The following is a 19,403-nucleotide window of genomic DNA, read 5'->3' as shown; positions in this document are numbered from 1 at the left end:
CAAACCATATGGAAAAGGATGAAGTTAGACCTTTATACCATATCCAAAATTAAGCAAAACAGAATTTACAAACTTGAAGAGCTAAACTGTGAATCTCTTAAAAGAAAGTCTTCGTGTCTGAGTTTGACAATGATTACTGGATGTGTCAATAGCATGGCCGATGAAAGAAAAAATAAACTGGACTTCATCTAGATTAAACTGTTGAGAATCAAAAGACAGTACCAAGAGAATAAAACACAGCCCACAAAATGGAAGCAAGTACTTGCTAATCATTTTTATCAGAGTATTAAGATCCAGGGTTAATGAAGAACTCCCAGAAGTCCACAATTTTTTAAAATCCAGTTTTAAAAAACAGGCAAATAACTTGAAGCAACATTTCTCCAAAGATGATACACAAACATCCAATAAACATGTAAACTGATGCTTTACAACATTAATGCTCAAGGAAATGCAGTTCAACACTGAGGGAAGATACCACTTCGCAGTCATTAGACAGCTGCTACTCAGAAACAAAACCAAAAATGCTGGTGAAGATGAGTAGAAATGGAACCCTTCTCATAGCCAGTGGGGATGTAAAATGATAAACCATCATGGAAAATTGCTTGGACGTTAGAGAATTATTGTATGATGCAGTAATCCCACTTCTTGGTTTATAGCCAATGTGAGGAAATATTTGCACCCCAGTGTTCATAGAGTCATTATCCACAGTGGTTAGAAGTGGAAGCCACATGGTCTCAGTGTTCTGTTGCTGTCAAGAGACACCATGACCACAGGAACTCTTATAAAGGAAATCATTTAACTGGGGCTGGCTTACAGTTTCAGAGGTTTAGTTCATTGTCATCATGGCAGGGAGCATGGTGGCATGCAAACAGACATGATACTGAAGAAACAGCTGAGAGTTCTACATCCACATTAGCAGGCAGCAGGAGGAGAGAGTGACACTAGACCTGACTTGGACTTTTGGAACCTCAAAGCCCATGCCCAATGACACACTTTCTCCATCAAGGCCACACCTCCTAATTCCTCTCAAGTAGTACCACTCCCTGATGATTAAGCATTCAAATAAATGAGCCTGTGAGGGCCATTCTTATTCAAACCACCACACACATGAATGTCTACCAACACATGAATGGATAATAAAATATTACTCAACTGTTTCTTAAACAGTGAAATTCTGGGACATGCTGCAACATGTTGAACCTTGAAAACTTTTTGCCAAGTGAAATAAGCCAAACACACACACACACACAAAACAAAACAAAAAACAAATATTCTCCATCCAGGAAGGTTTGGTTCTAGAAACCTGAAAAAGGATAAACATATGTACAGAAAGACTGGAATAGGCAAGCTGTGCTCTCTGATGGAAGGCATCTACTATGCCACAACCTGGAAACTCCGCCTGTTTATTGTGTACAGTATAAGCATCATGTTAGCTAGGTTGATGGGCAGAGCCTCTGTAGAGGAGCAGTCTAAGGTTACAGTCATCCCAGATAAGAAAGCTGTGATTGCTAGTTTTAGGACACACTATCAGGATCAGAGGACTGCTTTGCCAGTTCCCATGGGTCTGAGGCACAGCCATGTCAATAGAAGACGTTCTCACAGAACTTCATCCATTCCCCCATAATATCATATGCTCTCTATATTATAATATATCTATATATCATAACATTATATGACCCTGTAATAGGGTCAGCAAGATGACTCTGTGGGTAATGGCACTTGGGACTAAACCTAAAACCCTGACCTCAATCCATGATAACCACACAGTGGAAGAAGAAAACCAACTCCCACAAGCTGCCCTCTGATCTCCACACATGCTCCCTGGCACACATATACATACAGATAAATATGTAAATAAAATTTAAAGACAAATGATGTAGACGGTAGAAAGAATTTACAAGGAACTGGGGAGAAGGCAGAATGATGAGTTAATGGTATATTTCCATTTGGAATGATGAGAAAGAGTGGTGAAGCTAGTCATTTCGCTCACCCAGAATCCCAGCACTCTGGAAGCTGAGACAAGGGGAAACAATTGCTGAGTCATAGGCTAGCCTGGACAGCAGAGGGAGAGACCCTTTCTGAAAGAAAGGGAGTAGGTGGGGACACTGAGCTGGCTAGTAGGGAAAAACATTTGTCATGCAAGTGTGACAGCCTGAATTTGATCCCTAGAACCCAAGGAGAGAACCAACTCCAGAAAGTTGTCCTCAGACCTCCATATGCATGTGTGGTGTACATGATATGCTTGGACACACACATGCACGAAGTAAATGTCTAAAATAGACAGCAGTGATAGCCAGCAGTGGCGGTACATACCTTTGAATCCCAGCATTCGGGAGGCAGAGGCAAGTGGACCTCTGTGAGTTCAAGCCCCGCTTGGTCTACAGAGTGAGTTCCAGGACAACCAGGGCAACACAGAGAAACCCTGTCTCGGAGATAGATAGATAGATAGATAGATAGATAGATAGATAGATAGATAGATAGATAGATAGATAGATAGATAAAAATAAATAATAGTTTTATCAACTTTATTATTTACAAATACGGGCCAGGTGGTGGTGGCATATGCCTTTAATCCCAGCACTCAGGAGGCAGAGGCAGGCAGATCTCTGTGAATTCGAAACCAGTCTTGTCTAAAGCCAGTGAGTTCCAGGACAGGCACCAAAGCTACAGAGAGAAACCCTGTCTTGAAAAATCAAAAAAAAAAAAAAAAAAAAGGAAAATCTAGAGTTTTGTTTGTAATTCTTTCTCTGACTGAAGTTGCCTAAGAGAAGTTTTACCTTTTCTTGTCTTTGGAGGGCATGAGTTACTTGTTTGGTTTTTGTGTGTTTAGACACAGTCTCACTGTGTAGCTTAGGCTGGCCTTGAACTCTATATAGACCAGGCTGGCCTCAGACTCACAGAAATCAACCTTCCTCTGCCTCCTGAGTACTGGCATTAAAGGCATATACCACCACACGCAGCATCTTGTCTTTTTTTGTTCTTACTTTTATTATTCATATTTTACTTTATAATGTTGTGTTACAAAAGTATAATATAGGTTATTCTATACTATTTCTCCTCATTTGAAAATATAATATTTGATAGTATGTAATTTGTCTTAGTTAGGATTTCTAGTGCTGTGAAGAGACACCATGACCATGACAACTTTTTTTGTTTTGTTTTGTTTTTCAAGACATGGTTTCTCTGTAGCTTTGGAGCCTGTCCTGGAACTAGCTCTTGTAGGCCAGGCTGGCCTTGAACTCGACCATGACATCTCTTATAAAGAAAAACATTTAATTCGGGTGGCTCACAGTTTTAGAGGTTTAGTCCTTTATCATCCCGGCAGGACATAGCAGCGTGAAGGCAGAAATGGTGCTGGAGTTGTATTATCTTGATTGCAGGAAACAGGAAGTGAGCTATCTTCCACATTGGTCATAGTTCAAGCTTAGGAGACCTCAAAGCCACCCCCACAGTGACACTCTTCCTCCAATAGGACCGCACCTACTCCAGCAAAGCCACACCTCTTAATAGTGCCACTCCCTTTGGGGGCCATTTTCTTTCAAACCACCACATATGTCTATTTTTTTACTAATACACCAGGTCAAATTTCACTATATGAGATATTTGTGGAGTGAAGAGAGGATTCAGCAGTTCTTTGCTGCTCTTCTGGAGGACTTGAGTTCAGTTACCAGCATCCACCCCAGTTGGATCACAACTGCTTGTAGCTCCAGGGAAACCAACACCCTCTTTCAGTCTCCATGGAACTTGCACACATGTGGCACATACACATACACATAAAAATATTTTTTAAGAAAATAAAAGCTGGAGCTAGAGAGATCATGGTGAAGAGCACTGGCTGCTCTTCTAGAGGACCTGAGTTCAATTCCCAGCAAGATCTGGTGCCCTCTTCTGACCTGCAGGCATACATTTAGACAGAACACTGTATACTGTATACATAATAAATAAATACATCTTTTTAAAAAAGAAAATAAAACCTTTTACCAACATTTGGGAGGCTGAGGAAGGAGGGTTGTGGGTTTGATGCTGGCCTGTGTAGCGCAAATACTCTGTGTCAAGAGAAAAACTGAAGCTGGGAGTAATAGCACGTGGCTTTCAAATTGTGGAAGACCCTTGGGTGAGCCCAGAGAAGGGAGTCTTGAAGTGGATGTGGAGGAGTTAGCACTTGGGCAGTCTGGAAGGGCACCATGCAGGAATTCTTTGGACTATGTTTGTGAGTAAACCTAAAGTTATTTCAAACTAGAAAGGTGCTATTTCATTTTTTAATTTACTTTTATTTTCTGTGTATGAGTGATTTACTTACATGTATGTATGTTCACTGTGTGCAAACCTAGTGCCTGTGGGAACCAGGAGAGAGATGTTGGATCCCATGGAACTGGAGGTATGGATGGTGGTAAACTGGGAACCAAACCACTGAGCCATCTCTCCAGTTCCCATGAATTATTTATCTGTTTATTTTGAGACAGTATATCACTGTGTAGCCCTGACTGTTATAGAATTTGCTATGTAGACCAAGCTGACCTCAAGTTCACAGATACCCACCTGCTTCTGCCTTCCACATTCCAAGCTTGAAGGCATGTGCCACCACACCCAGCAAGTATTTTTAATTATTTAATTTTTGTGGTTATGTGTGTGCACAAGTATGTACATGCCATTGTGTTCATGTAGAAATCAGAAGACAACGTGTAGTTCTCTCCTACCATCATTTGGGTCCCAGGATCAAACTCAGATTCCCAAGTTTAGCAACAAGTGTTTTTCTGAGTCAAGCCATCTAGTTGCCCAAACATACACACTTTTAACATTTGTGTGTGTGTGTGTGTGTGTGTGTGTGTGCGTGTGCGTGTGCGCGTGCGCGTGCGCGCATGCGCGCGCGCACACACGTCATCCTGTTTGAAAACTGTCTTGCTCAGGCTAGTCTTTTACTTATGGTAATCCTGTTGCCTCAGTTTCTTGATGGCTGGGATTACAGGTCTGTACCACCATGCCCAAATCTTCAGAATTTTTTTGTAATTTATTTATTGTTCTCAATTATATGCATGCTCCTGCATGAGAGTTATGTACACAAGTGCAGGTACCTGCAGAGGTCAGAGGTGTAAGATGCCCTTGGAACTAGAGTTATAGATGGTTGTGAGGCATCTGATTGATGTGAGCGCCAAGTGAACTCAGGTCCTCTGATGACCAGTATTGTATGTGTTTAACTGCTGAGCCATCTCCCTGGCCCATCTCAGTATTTTCAACAGTGTAACTGGAGAGCACTCCTCCGTGCAAAGATTCCGTGTGTTATATCATTCTCTACACCCAGGCTTTATTGTGATGTGTGATCCAAGAGATGATTCATTGACCACTAAGTATGAGATAAGAGTCAGAGATTAACGCTCTCAGTTCTAAATGGGTATCCCTGTCCCTATGTCTCTGAGAAAGGAAGAACCCTCCAGGTAGATTACATAGTGCATACAGTCCTGTGTGCACTGCTCTCAGCCTCTTGTTGCAATTTCACGTACAGTGATTCCAGAGCCTTACTTGAATAACAGATTTCTCCCTTTTGTTTGTTTCCCTATTTCTTCACAAAGACCCGAAGATGAAGTGTTTTTAAAGCGGCTTTCTAGTGCTTACTTGGTGGAAAAAGACTATGATGCTCCCCTTTTCTACAGACAAGAAGGAAACAAAAAATTCCAAGAGAAGGAATACACAAACGCCGCAGTGCTGTACTCTAAGGTAATGTGCGTCCAAGCCAGCAGCTGCGCAGGCGTGTTCTGCACAAGCTAGAGAATGGTGCTGTTTCGTGGCCAGTGGGTTTGTGTTTTGTTTTTCATCTACATTGATTGTATTTGGGGGGGAAATGATAGAATTTCGTTGTTGATTATATTTTCAAACAAAAGATAGTTTATATATCCTGAATTTTGGAAGATTCTCTCTCTATTCCTTCAGACACATAGTAGTCATAAGCTTGTTGGCCCTTTGCCCTACTTTACCAGGTGACAGTTCTCACTGTCACTTTTGTCTGAAGAACTGATAAAGTTTTAGCTTGATAGTCCTAATTTAGTGAACAGTTAGATGTTTTAGCTAGCCACATGCTAGCTTACAACCATAATAACTTAGGCTGAGCATGGTAGCACTTGCCTTTAATTTCAGTGCTCAGGAAGCAGAGGCAGGTGGATCTCTATGAGTTCAAGACCAGCATGATCTGCATATAAGCTCCAGGCCAGCCTCACTATGTAGTGAGATCATGTCTCAGTAAAATAAACAGCCAGAATGACTTAAAGTCAAAAAAGAAAACAAGCGGATCTGCTGTCGCCAACTAGACTAGGTTTCATTGGTTATAGTTGGTGTTTTACCTTTGGGGGCCCGCCACCCAGCTCCCCAAAAGATGTACAGAGACTTTTTCTTACTTATGAATGCTCAGCCTTAGCTTGGCTTTTTTCTAACCAACTTTTCTTAATGTATTTTTTTAATGTACATTGATGCTTTGCCTGCTTGTATATCTGTGTGAGAGTTGTGGGACCCATTGGAACCTGATTGACAGTACTGAGCTGCCATGTGGATGAACTTGGAAATTGAACCTGGATCCTCTGCAAGAGGAGCCAGTGCTCTTACCTGCTGAGCCATCTCTCCAGCCCCAGCCAGCTTTTCATTTTTGTTGTTGTTGTTTTGTTTTGTTTTTTTGAGACAAGGTTTCTCTGTAGCCTTGGAGCCTGTCCTGGAACTCACTCTCTAGCCCAGGCAGGCCTCGAACTCACAGAGAACCACCTGCCTCTGCCTCCCGAGTTCTGGGATTAAAGGCAGTACCACCACCACCTGTAGCGCCTGCACTATGGGACAGTATGCGAGCCAGGAACTAGGCTGGAGATTTAAAAACACACACACAGAGACAGAAACATGGGACAAAGTCATCCTTGATACAACAACTTTATTGTGTTCCAGGGAAGCTTATATAGGGATCCTTAACTGATAGCCACGCCTCAGCTCTTGGGATTTCCAGCTGTAAAACCCACCAGAATTCGCTCCCCTGCCCTCAGGAACTCATGAGGGTCTTGTGCTCAGAGCAGCTGCAGGCACAGGTAGACAAATTGTTTCACTCCAAAAGGCAAAGGGGTCTGAGGCAGGCAAAGAAAGTCAAGGGGCCAGGGGTCTGCAGCCTCCAACAACCACCCAGACCCCAGCCAACTTTTCTTAACTTATATTATCCTATCTACCTTTTGCCTCTTGGCTTTTATCTTTCTCTATACTGTATACCTTCCTTTACTTCATGCTTTCCTGTGTAGCTCACCCTGATATCCTTCTCTCCTTCTTCTTTTACTCCCCATTTTCTCTTCCAAGATTTCTCCCCTATTTATTCTCTCTGCCTGCCATCCCTGCTCACTTATCCTTTCTCCTGCCTAGTTATTGGCCAGTCTACTCTTGATCAGACCAATCAGGTATTTTAGACAGGAAAAGTAACACAGCTTCACAGAGTTAAACAAACACATCTTCAACTAATATTTCTCAACAGTTGGTCATCAGTTAACATGTTTTGTTTTGTTTTGTTTTTCTTTTTTGAGGCAGGATTTCTCTGTGTAGCCCTGGATGTCCTGGAACTCACTTCGTAAACCAAGCTGACCTTGAACTCACAGAGATCTGCTTGTGTGTGCAATCACTTCCTGGTTCATCAGTTATCCTATTGCTATTAGTGGCAGGCAAAAGATACTTTACATTACACTAAACATGACCAAGAGATGTTTATTAATTATTATTTTATGTGTATGTGGTTTTGCCTACATGTATGTTTGTGTACCACGTGTGTGCTTGGTGCCTGAGGAGGCCAGAAGAGGGCATCAGATCGACTGGAACTAGAATGAATTACAGACTGTTATGAGCCACCATGTGGGTTCTGGGAATCAAACCCATGTCTTCTGTAAGTGCAGCCAGTGTTCTTAACTGCTGAGCCATCTCTCTGCCCCCACCAAGCTAGATTTTGAAGTAGAATCATGGCTTTTAGCATTGTGTTACTCTTACTGACCTGTTCCCATGGTGAAATTGAATTTGAAATTGAAGTTTATGTCCTGGCTATGCTGAAGCATGCATGGGCAGCCCATATTTGGTTTCATGGTCTAAGTTGATGAGGACGACTGGCCAGGTCTCTTCCTCAAGAGGGCACCAGATCTCATTACAGACACTTGTGAGCCACCATGCATCTACTGAGAATTAAATTCAGGACCTTTGAAAGAGCAGGCGGTGCTCTTAACCACTGAGCCATCTCTCCAGCCCTATTTGCCACTTCTTGTCTATCAGCCTTTAGGAGTCTTGCTGCTGCAATACATGTGTGTGCACATGTGGTATGTATGGATGTGGAGAACGGGCATCTGTTCATTCATTTGTTTCCATGGTACCCTGAGAAAATTCCTTCTGCTGCTTTTTCAGAGATCTGTCTGGGCTTAAAACAAAACTACATCAGACTCATGATCTGTGATCATATATAGTAAAAGAATAGGGTGAGCCTAGTGTATTGGCATACTCCTGTAATCCAGGTTTCAGGGAAGGAGGAAGATCCAGAGTAGGCCAGTATTAGATTTGTAACAAGTTTGAGGCTAGCCTGAATTGTATGAGTCCCCTTCTTAAGAGGGGTGAAAAGAATGTAAGGGGGTGAAAGTGAGGTATAGCTCCATGTTACACCACTTGCCAACATGCATGAAGCCCAAGGTTTGCTTCCCGGCACTGGAAGTTGGGTATTGTATTCCTCCTGCACCTTTAAAAAGTCAATATTTAACACTTGGAATTAGTTTCCCAAAAAGTATTAAAGCTTCAATAGCCACTCTACAAACATATACAATCCCTACTTTATTTTTTTTAATTTTTTTAAATATTTGTTTCTTTATTATGTATATAATATTCTGTCTACATGCAGGCCTAAAGAGGGTACCAAGCCTCATTACAGATGGTTATGAGCCACCATGTAGTTGCTGGGAATTGAACTCAGGACCTTTGGAAGAGCAGGCAATGCTCTTAACCGCTGAGCCATCTCTCCAGCCCCCCATACAATCCCTACTTTATAATGGTGTAAAGTATTTGGCTTCAGTTTTATGCCTTTACATCCTAAACGTAATCCTATGGAAAGTTGTCCAAGGAAAACAGATAAAAAAGAAAGGAGAGACTGGAAGAATGCTTAGAGCTCAAGAGCACTTGCTGCCCTTGCAAAGGCCATGGCATGCTCTGGTTCTCCCACCTCCGGGATCCAAAACCCTCTTCTGGCCTTCACAGACACCCACACTCACACACGCACATAACTTGAAAAATAAAATACAACTTTTAAAATGAGCTCTAGAATGAGTTTGACATCAGCCTAGGCTATATGAGACCTTGTCTCAAGAAGGAAAAAGATGAAGGTTTGCTGGATGGAGAGGGAGATGCACTTCCTATTTCATGAAGCTGGTATTTTGGTGATTATGGTGCTTTGCAATTTTATAGAGAGCTGCTATTTTCTTTCTTTTTAAAGTAATGCTTGTTGTTTTTGTCCGTAAAAGTAATAAATGTTACTTTGGAAAATATAGAGAAGTATAAAGAGTAAAAAAAAAAGTCATAACCAGTGATAAGTACTGTTAACATTTCTGCTTATACCCAGCCAGCCAGCCTTTCTCCTGTGAGAATGGATTTTTCTTTTACAAAATTGGGATAATGCTGCACTTACTGTTTTGTAACCTGCTCTTTCCCTTCAACAATTTATTGTACCCATTTTCTCATGGTATTAAATTTTCTGCTCTAAGTAATTTTCCATAGCTAACTCAGTGTTCTATTACAGAGAAGAAATGTACTTAATTTAACATCTAATATTGGCATATTATTTGACATTATGATGCTATAATAAGCATCTCTCTGTATAAATATTTATGTACAACTGATTTCTGTTTAGGATGAATTAGTAGAAGGGTAAAGCGCTGGGTCAAAGGGAGCATTTTCAAGCTTTTGATGCTGATGCTGAATTGTTGTCCAGGAAAGAACTAGTTAACATCCATTCTGACAGAATATGAGAATTTATTTCTCCATGTTGTAGGTAACATTGGTTATTATTATATATTAATTTTTGTTAGTATCATACCTTTATTTTGGGGATAGGAAATATGTTCATATAGTTAAATTTCAAAAGTTGCAAGAATACTGGACTGGAGAGATGGCTCGATGGTTAAGAGCACTCACTGACTGCTCTTTTAGAGGACCCGGGTTCAATTCCCATAGCAGCTCACAACTGTCTGTAATTCCAAGATCTGACACTCTCACACAGACATACATGCAGGCAAAACACCAATGCATATAAAATAAAAATAAATTATTTTTAAAAAGTTGCAAGAATATGCAGTATGGTTTCTTTTTCTGTCCCTTAATCTAACCTCATTTCCATCCCCATAAGCTAGCCTTGTTAAATATACTGTATATAAAGCATATATAGGTGAATAAAAACAGCCCAGTATAGTGGCATTAATCTCCAGTAACTTGAGAACTGAAGCAGGAAGATCATGAATCCAGGAGCCAAGGCTAGTCTGGGCAGCATAGTAGCCCAAGCTGGCCTCAAACTCTTGTGCAGCTAAGCCTCATCCTCCTGCCACCATTTCCCAAGTGTTGGAATTACAGGTGTGCACCACCATACCCCATGCTCAGCTCATTCATTTTTTTCAGTAAAAAAGAATGAGCTTCACTGTGACATCTTCATCATATATGTGTGTGTATACATATGTGTGTATATATGTATGTATATATACATATACATGTGTGTGTTATATCATTGTGCCCTGGTCACCGCTCACTGTTCTCTTCTGTCCCTCTTCCTTTCCTTTGCTGGTCCTGTCCCCTCAAGTATCACCCACCCACCCCTTTTACTTTTGCATGGTGCTAGGAAAGTCATGGGTCTTCATGAGTGCTAGGCAGGAGTTGTACCACTGAGCTATATTGCTAGCCCCTCTTCATCGTTTTTCAGATCCTAGCCCTTAAAAAATTAAGAGTCAAGTAATGGTGGTACATGTCTTTAATCCTAGCACTTGGGAGGCAGAGACAGGTGGATCTCTGAGTTCAAGGCCAGCCTGGTCTGCATGGCAAGTTCTAGGACACCCAGGGATACACACAGAGACCCTGCTCAAAAAAAAAAAAAAAACAAGAAAAAATAAATAAAAATAGAACTGGCCTGGGCATGGTAATCTTACCTGTAATACCTGCCCTTGGGAGTTAGAGGCAGAAGGATCAAGACTTTGACGTTGGAGCTGGAGAGATGGCTCATCAGTTAAAAATATGTACTGCTTTTACAGAGGACATGACTTTGGCTCCCAATACCTTCCTGTAACTCCAGCTCCAACAGATCCTCGAACACTGCACTCAAATGTATACACATGCACATTTTATTTTTTAATGATTATCTTTTATTTATTTACTTTACTTATTTATTTGTTTTGGTTTTTTTCAAGACAGCTTTACTATGTAGCTCTGGAGCCTGTCCTGGAACTTGCTCTGTAGACCAGGCTGGCCTTGAACCCACAGCGATTCACTTGTCTCTGCTGGGATTAAAGCCATGCTCCACCAATGCCCAGCTGCACATAATTTTTTTATTATCATTTTAAGAGCTCTAGGTGAGCCAATGAGATGGCTCAGTAGGTAGAGGCAGTTATGTAAAGTCCTGGATGACCTGAGTTCAGTCTTCAGATTTTGTAAGATAACAGAAGCAAACCAACCCATGAGAGCTGTCCTCTGACCTCAATGCATATGCCTGGTATGAGTGCAGGTACACACATGCACACACATAAATGCAAAAAATATAGCTGGGCATTGGTGGTGCACACCTTTAAGCCCAGCACTTGGCAGGCAGATTTCTGAGTTCAAGGCCAACCTGGTCTACAGATCAGGTTCCACGACAGCTAGGGCTACACAGAGAAACCTGTCTGAAAAAACAAATACATATATAGTGTGTGTGTACACAGAGGAAGATGGATCTTTGAGTTTAAAGTGAGCCTGGTCTACATAGCAAGTGTCAGGACACCCAGGGCTACACAGAGAGAACCTGCTCGAAAAAAAGGAAAGAAGGAAGGAAGGAAGGAAGGAAGGAAGGAAGGAAGGAAGGAAGGAAGAGGACTGAAGTGGGCAGAAACCATACCTGTAATCCTTGCCCTTAGGAGGGATATATGTGTGCGTGCGTGCGTGCGTGTGGACATAGATCAGTTATAATGCTTACCTAGAATTCATGAAGCTCTGGCTTTTAAACCTAGCATTTTACCCCAAAATATTTACTATATATCACTAAATTGTATCACTAGTTATCAGACTAGCTTATTCTACCACTCACAGCGTAGTGAGAGTGCCCATTATCCCACTCCTTTGTCAAGTAGTCTGTTCTTGGTTTTATTTTTCTTAGACAAACTGATGGGTGAAAAAGTATTTCAGCTAGCCTAGAAGTCACAGAGAGCTGCCTGCCTCTGCATTCCAAATGGTATACACCTTTAATCCCAGTGCTAGTCTACATAGTGAGTTCCAGGACCACCAGGCCTGCATAAAGAGACCTTGTCTCAAAAAACAGAGTCATTTGTATATCCCATAAGAACTGTTGGTATCATTTGCATATTTTTATTGAATTATCAGTTGACTTGTTATTCACCTTTTGAAACTTGTTGGAGTAAAAGTTAGCTCTTTGTTTATAATACGAGTTACATTCAGCCTAATGTTTACATTTTAATATTGCGTTGATATGTTTATATTGAAAGAATACATATGCATATAAGAGATGATACAGTCATATATATACATGTGTATGTATGTGTGTATGTATATATATATATATAATACTAGGAATGGATCTCAGAGCTTACCATATGGTAGGCAAGCACCTTGCCACTAAACTTTAAACTCTATCTCCAACCCTTATGGACTCAAGTTTATTATCCTTTTATGATTTCTAGAGTTTTGTTCTTGTGGTTTTACTTTTTCTTTCTTTCTGGGTTTCACTGACCAGGCATAACCTCAAACTTTGTAGCAGAAACTGGCTTTGAACTTCCAAGCCTCCTTTCTCCACTTCCCAAGTACTAGGATTTAGGCATGTGCCACCATCCCCAACAACATCTGGGTATTATTGTTGTAGAAAGGAATTCCTTGGGGCTGGAGAGATGGCTCAGGGGTTAAGAGCACTGATTGTTCTTCCAGAGGTTCTGAGTTCAATTCCCAGCAACCACATGGTGGCTCATAACCACCTGTAATAAAATCTGGTGCCAGCTTCTGGCCTACAGGGACACATGCAGGTATAACATTGTATACATAATAAATAAATTTAAAAAAAAAGAAGGGATTCCTCCAACAATTACTTTTGACTCTTCATAGTTCCTTCCAGAGTTATTACACTTTCATTTGTTACATTAAGAGTTTGGTCCATTTACACTGGACCTGGTGGCACAGGCTTGTAATCCCAGCAACTTGGAAAGTGGGGTCATAAACTCAAAGTTAGCCTGGGTGACCGTGAGTTCAATCAGCCTAGATAAACTGATAGATGTGGCAGAAACTATGTCTGATGCTACAATATACAGTGTTGAATCTTTACTTTTCTCATTGATCTTCAGAGATTTGCTAAAAGGTAAAAAGTGAAAAAGAAGTAGCTGGAACAGAAAGAGTCAGTAATTTTATTTTACAATTCCATTCAGTCTTTAGCAGTAGATCCCTCATTTTCAGAAAAGATTAGAAGCACTACTTCCCGTTTGTTTCTTTGATCAGCTCATTGTTTTTCAGGGAGTGTCGCATTCCAGGCCTAACACTGAGGATATTTCACTGTGCTATGCCAATCGCTCTGCAGCCCTCTTCCATCTGGGTCAGTATGAAGTGAGTATTGAGTTACCTGGTGTCCTGCCTATGTCCTATCTGCCTCTACTGCGCACCTGAAATTAGTTACCTTGGAAACACTAACTTCCACCAAACTCATTCTTTCTTCTGACTCATGTCCCCTTTCACAGGTGACCATGAAGAACAGTGTTAGTTGACAAGAAAAGCTGTGGCACTGTTCACAGGCCATGGGAGGGGTGTGTGTGTGTGTGTGTGTGTGTGTGTGTAAAGTTTGAATTTGGGGAAGCTTTAGCTGTGCTGTCAGCTTTGGAAAAAAGCATCCCAGTTTACCATGTTAAATTGGCATTGTACAGGCATCAACAGCCATATTGGCCTAGGCACATTAAACTTAATTTTTCTATTTATACATATGTAATGCTCTGAATTAAATATTCAGTCTTATCTACATGAGTTTGATTACAGAAAATTACAAAATATTCTCTAAATAATAAAAAAAGATCCAAGATTCTGACTCTGGGTCCTATGGAAGAAAGACTGGACTCCTAAGGACAGGTTTAGGAGAACATAGGAAGCATTTATTCCTTTGTCACTTTCCTATATTGATCGTCTATTTTACTTCTAATAATGATGACCATTTATTGGACACATCCTTAAGTTCCTTTTATCATTAAGACATATTATTTTATCTCATCCCTAAAATGACCTGTTGATGTATCATCTCTTTCAGATGAGAAAACAAAAGACATTACAAAACTTAACTTGCTTGCATAAGATCACACCTAACTTTTTACTCATTCGTAGTGAATACATGTTTCTTTGGCTTCAAAATATATTTGAAGAGAAAAGGGAAGAGGGAAAAGATGTCAGGAAGCAGAATGGGGGTTGTAATTTAAGGCCTAAGCTCTTGGTTGAAATTATCCACTATTGTGACCTGTGGTTTTCCAGTTTTCAGTACATAGGGGAAAGTAGAAACTGAGAGTCATTCCGGAATTACTTTTTGTTTTCAGGCATGTCTTAAAGACATAGTGAGAGCAGGTATGCATGGGTATCCTGAAAGACTGCAACCCAAGATGATGCTGCGTAAGACAGAGTGCCTGGTGAACCTCGGGAGACTGCAGGAGGCGAGGCAAACCATCACTGATCTTGAAAGCAGCCTCGCTGCCAAGCCAACACTGGTGTCTTCATCTTGTCAGCTTCTGCAGAGGAACCTCCATCACCTGAAAATGAAGATCCAAGAGAAGGAGAGTCTCCCAGAAACCTTCCCAGCAGTTCTCACCAGAGCCTTTGAGGATATGGCCCTGGGGGAAGAGAACAAACAGATTTCTGGGGCATCACTGTCTGTCAGCTTACACATGGACCCTTTGAAAGGCCGCCATCTAGTTGCCACAAAAGATATTCTCCCAGGAGAACTCCTGGTGAAGGAAGATGCTTTTGTAAGTGTCCTTAACTCAGGAGAAATGCCGCCACTGCACCATGGCCTAGAGACCAAGTGGGATACTAGAGTTACCAATGGAGACCTCTACTGTCACCGATGTCTGAAGCACACTTTGGCCACAGTACCCTGTGGCGGGTGCAGCTATGCCAGGTATTGCAGCCAGGAATGTATGCAGGAGGCATGGGAGTGCTACCATAGCACAGAGTGTCCTCTAGGGGGGCTGCTTCTTGTGCTTGGGATCTTCTGTCATGTTGCCCTGAGGATGACTCTGTTAACCAGATTTGAAGATGTTGACGGAGTTGTAAGGATGCTTTGTGATGAGACTGGTGACAAAGGTATCTGTTTACCTGAAAACAAGAATCCAGTCAAGACATATAGGTGCACAGATCAGAGGGAGAGTGAAGAGAACAGCAAAATAGGTGAAACCCCAGTTCCTGGATGTAATGTCAATGGCAAGTATGAAAGTAATTATAATGCTGTCTTCAGCCTTTTGCCTCATACTGAAAAACATAGCCCAGAACACAAATTCATCTGCGCCATCAGTGTCTCTGCCCTGTGCAGGCAGCTCAAAACAGCCAACGTGCAGGCCCAAACCATGTCCTCCAAGTGGAAAGCAGTGACCCCAGGATTGTGTGCAGATGTGACTATTTGGGGACTAGCCATGTTGCGACACATGCTGCAGCTGCAGTGCAATGCCCAGGCGATAACCTCCATACAGCACACAGGTAAGATGAAAACCTGTTTTTTGCCTTACATTACTGTTTTTTCTAGAGCTAATGTTTAGGGAGAAAAGAACTACAAAGGAAGACTAGTATCAAATGAATCAGTAACCCAAAAGGAAAACACAGCTCTCTTGTATTATCATTCTACCATCAAGAAGCTTTGTGTGCACTTCTGTAATTCCAGAGCTTGGGAGATGGAGACAGAATGATTAGGAGTTCAAGACAGCCTCAGCTATATAGCAGGTTTGAGCTTGGTCTGGGCTACATGAGACCCTGTCTCTTAAAAACTTAAGGAGCCAGAGCCAGGTGATGATGGTGGCGCACGCCTTTAATGCCAGCAGTTAGGAGACAGGCAAGCAAATTTCTGAGTTCAAGGCCCGCCTGGTCTACAGAGTTCCAGGAAAGCCAGGGCTATACAGAGAAACAACTGTCTCAAAAACAAACAAACAAAAATTTAAGGAGCCAGAACCGAACAGTGGTGGCACACACTTTTAATCCCAGCACTCGAGAGACAGAGGCAGGTGGATCTCTGAATTCAAGACCAGCCTGGTGTTTATACCAAGATCCCTGCCAGCCAAGACTACATAGTGATATCCTGTCTCAAAATTAATAATGATGTTAATTAACTAATTAATTAAAATTTAAAAACTAAAATATTTTTAGATTTCTATTTATTTTCTGTGTGGTATACATGCCACAGCCATGGGTGTCAGTTCTCCCCTGCCATGTTTGTCTTGGGGATCAAACTCAGGTGGTCAGGCTTGGCAGCAAGAGCCATTTCCAGTGTTTTTATTGAGTGATCTTCATTTTATCAGAAAATGCCTTTAAAGTCTTGGGGAGATGGCTCAGTGGTGATGCACTTGTTATACAGCATGAGGCCTGGAGTTCAGATCCCCAGCACCCAGGCAGATGCTGAGCAGGCATGGCAGCCTGCCTGCGATTCCAGCACAGTGAGATAAACGGGATCCCTGGAGCAAGCTAGCTAACCAGATTAGCCAGATTGGTAGCTCTGGATGTAAGGGAGAGACCCAGGCACAGTGTATGGTGGAGAGTGAGTGGTCGAGGGAAATAATTGACATCAGTTCCTGACCTCTATGGGTATGCTCACACCCACACCCACCCACAGATATGCAAGAACACCACACAAATACCTGCAAGGGAAGAGAAAAGAAAGTGCTGTTTAAGTTCTTTTGTTTGCTTATTTTGTTTCTTTTTTTTTTTTTTCCAAGTGTGATGGCACAGTCCTTTAATGCCAACATTTGGGAGGCAGAGACAGAAGGCTCTTTGTGAATTGGAGACCAGCCTGGTCTACATAGCAAGCTCCAGGACAGCCAGGACTATATAGAGACCCTGTCTCAAACTAAAAAGCAAGAAAAAGATTTATATGTATGAGTGTTTTGTGTATGTCTGTGTACCACATGTGTACTTGGTATCTGTGGAGGTCAGATCAGAGGGCGTCAGATCCCCTGGAACTGGAATTACAGACACTTAGGAAGCACTGTGTGATGCTGGGAATGAAATCTAGGTCCTCTGGAAGAGCAGCAAGTACTCTTAACCACTGCGCCATCTCCGAATCCCCTTTTCTAGGTAATCTGTTAAGTGAGGGGAAAGTACATAAAACCTAGGATTTATTGACAGATTTATTGACTCTGTTAACCTAACTAAACTATGGAAGCTTACTCTTCAGCTTTCTCATGTGGCGTTGTCCAAATTTTGTTTTCTTTTTTATATATATATCTACAGATCTTAATTCAGTTGCTAAATTATGCAGTATGTAGGCATTCTTTGGGACATGTATCTTTTTCTCATCTCAAGTTAGTCTGTTTTCTTCTCTGCCTTCTATGCCTCTTCAAGCCATTGCTCTAGAAACATCCAGGTCTGGGCCAGGAAGACGACTCCACCAGTCATGGTGCTTGTCTCTCAGCCTGAGGGCCTCAGTTGTTTTGCTTTGGTTTGGTTTTCAGTTTTTCGATACAGAGTTTCTCTGTGTAGTCCTGGCTGATCTGGAACTCACTCTGTGGACCAGGCTGGCCTCAAACTCCGGTCCATCTGCTTCTGCCTCCTGTGCTGGGATGAAAGGCGTGCACCACCACCTGGCTGAAATCAAATATGGAACACTTCAAATTCGCATGTCATCCCTGCACAGGGGCTGTGCTGATTTTCTCTGTATTGTTCTAATTTTAGTAGATGTGCTGCCGAAGCAAGTATGAAGACCTGAGTTGTAGCCTCAGGATCCATGTGGTAGAAGGAGAGAACCAGTTCCTCTCACCCTCATACACATATGACATGTGCCCCGCCCCACACAGAGTACATAAACATTGGGATAGCCAAAATCTCTGCAATATAAGGGGTTGCTACTTTATTTTTTGAGGTTCTCTGTGTTCTTAAATTAAGAACACTAATCACATAGTGGACAGTATGCTAGTAGTTTTTGAAATTGTGTGATTGTGAAATTGTGAATTGAAATTTTTAAAATCATTCATTCTAGGGGAAAAAGTTTTTAAACTTTTGTGTGTAAGAAAGACAGACAGGCTGTGTGAAGGCTGCAGTACATGTGCACAGGTTAGGAGACAAGATATTCAGTAGTTGAATTTCTCCCTCATTTCTGCCCCTGTACTTCATACATTAAACTTCTATTTCTACCTCTTATTTTACCCTAAGCATGCTGAGCTTAGAGATGCCAGCACCTCAGCAGTGGGCACTAGGATCAAGCTAAGGGCATCTGGCATCTGGCTTAAATGGCAGACTCTTTACCTCGAGTCATCTTGCTAGCTCCAGAATATGTATTTTCACAAAGCAAAAGATAATCAATGACCATGAGTCTGTCAGCCTGGTGGTGGTGGCGCATGCCTTTAATCCTAGCGCTAGGGAGGCAGAGGCAGGCGAATCTCTGTGAGTTCAAGGCCAGCCTGGTCTGCAGAGCAAATTCCAGGACAATCAGGGCTGTTACACAGAAAAACCCTGTCTTGAAAAAAAACAAAACAAAACAAAAAGCAAGTAGCAGAACTCAAAAGTAAGATATATAATAAATCAAAGCATTTTATTTTTAAAAAGGAGACTTTCCATACTGAAATATATTATCAGTGTTAGCTCTCAGAAACAGAGATTGTATCTATAAAACAAAAATGGCTAAGTGTACAAGAAGGAGCTTGGCAAAACTCCTTTGCTGTAAGAAAATTTAGTATGCCATTCTGACTTTGACTGGGCAAATAAATTAAGGATCTAGAAACTAAGATTGCATAATAACCTGGGGATTTGGTGGATATATCTATCAAAACTTGTATCCCGTAGATCAGAAGTCACAAACTTTGTGTGAAGCACCAGATGGCATAAACATTTTAGGGTTTGCAGGTCATATGCTCTGTTGCAACTGTGTGCCTCTGCCTTGTGGCCTGAAACAGTTGTGGTAATGCATAGGCACAAGTGAGCCTACCCTGATTTCATTCCAAGTTCATTATAGACACTGAAATCTAAAT

General features: G+C 41.6%; 1 protein-coding gene and 1 pseudogene across 6 annotated transcripts in view; one reads left to right on the top strand and one right to left on the bottom strand.

The window, feature by feature from the left end:
- The window catches only part of Smyd4 (SET and MYND domain containing 4), a 56,365-nt gene that overhangs the window by 17,632 nt on the left and 19,330 nt on the right, over positions 1 to 19,403 (top strand). For all 6 annotated transcript variants that reach the window (XM_085695297.2, XM_085695298.2, XM_085695300.2 and 3 more), the window contains exons 3-5: positions 5,568 to 5,712; positions 13,720 to 13,809; positions 14,778 to 15,930. In XM_085695297.2, the coding sequence (XP_085551423.1) occupies positions 5,568 to 5,712; positions 13,720 to 13,809; positions 14,778 to 15,930 (1,388 nt within the window). The remainder of the gene's footprint in view (positions 1 to 5,567; positions 5,713 to 13,719; positions 13,810 to 14,777; positions 15,931 to 19,403) is intronic.
- On the bottom strand, positions 18,031 to 18,131 carry LOC146893048 (U6 spliceosomal RNA; annotated as a pseudogene).

The sequence above is a fragment of the Myodes glareolus genome, chromosome 9, assembly GCF_982192425.1.
Source record: "Myodes glareolus chromosome 9, mMyoGla1.1, whole genome shotgun sequence".
Lineage (NCBI taxonomy): Eukaryota > Metazoa > Chordata > Mammalia > Rodentia > Cricetidae > Myodes > Myodes glareolus.
Note: the sequence above shows the minus strand (reverse complement) of the source record. Positions and strands in the feature narration are given on the sequence as shown.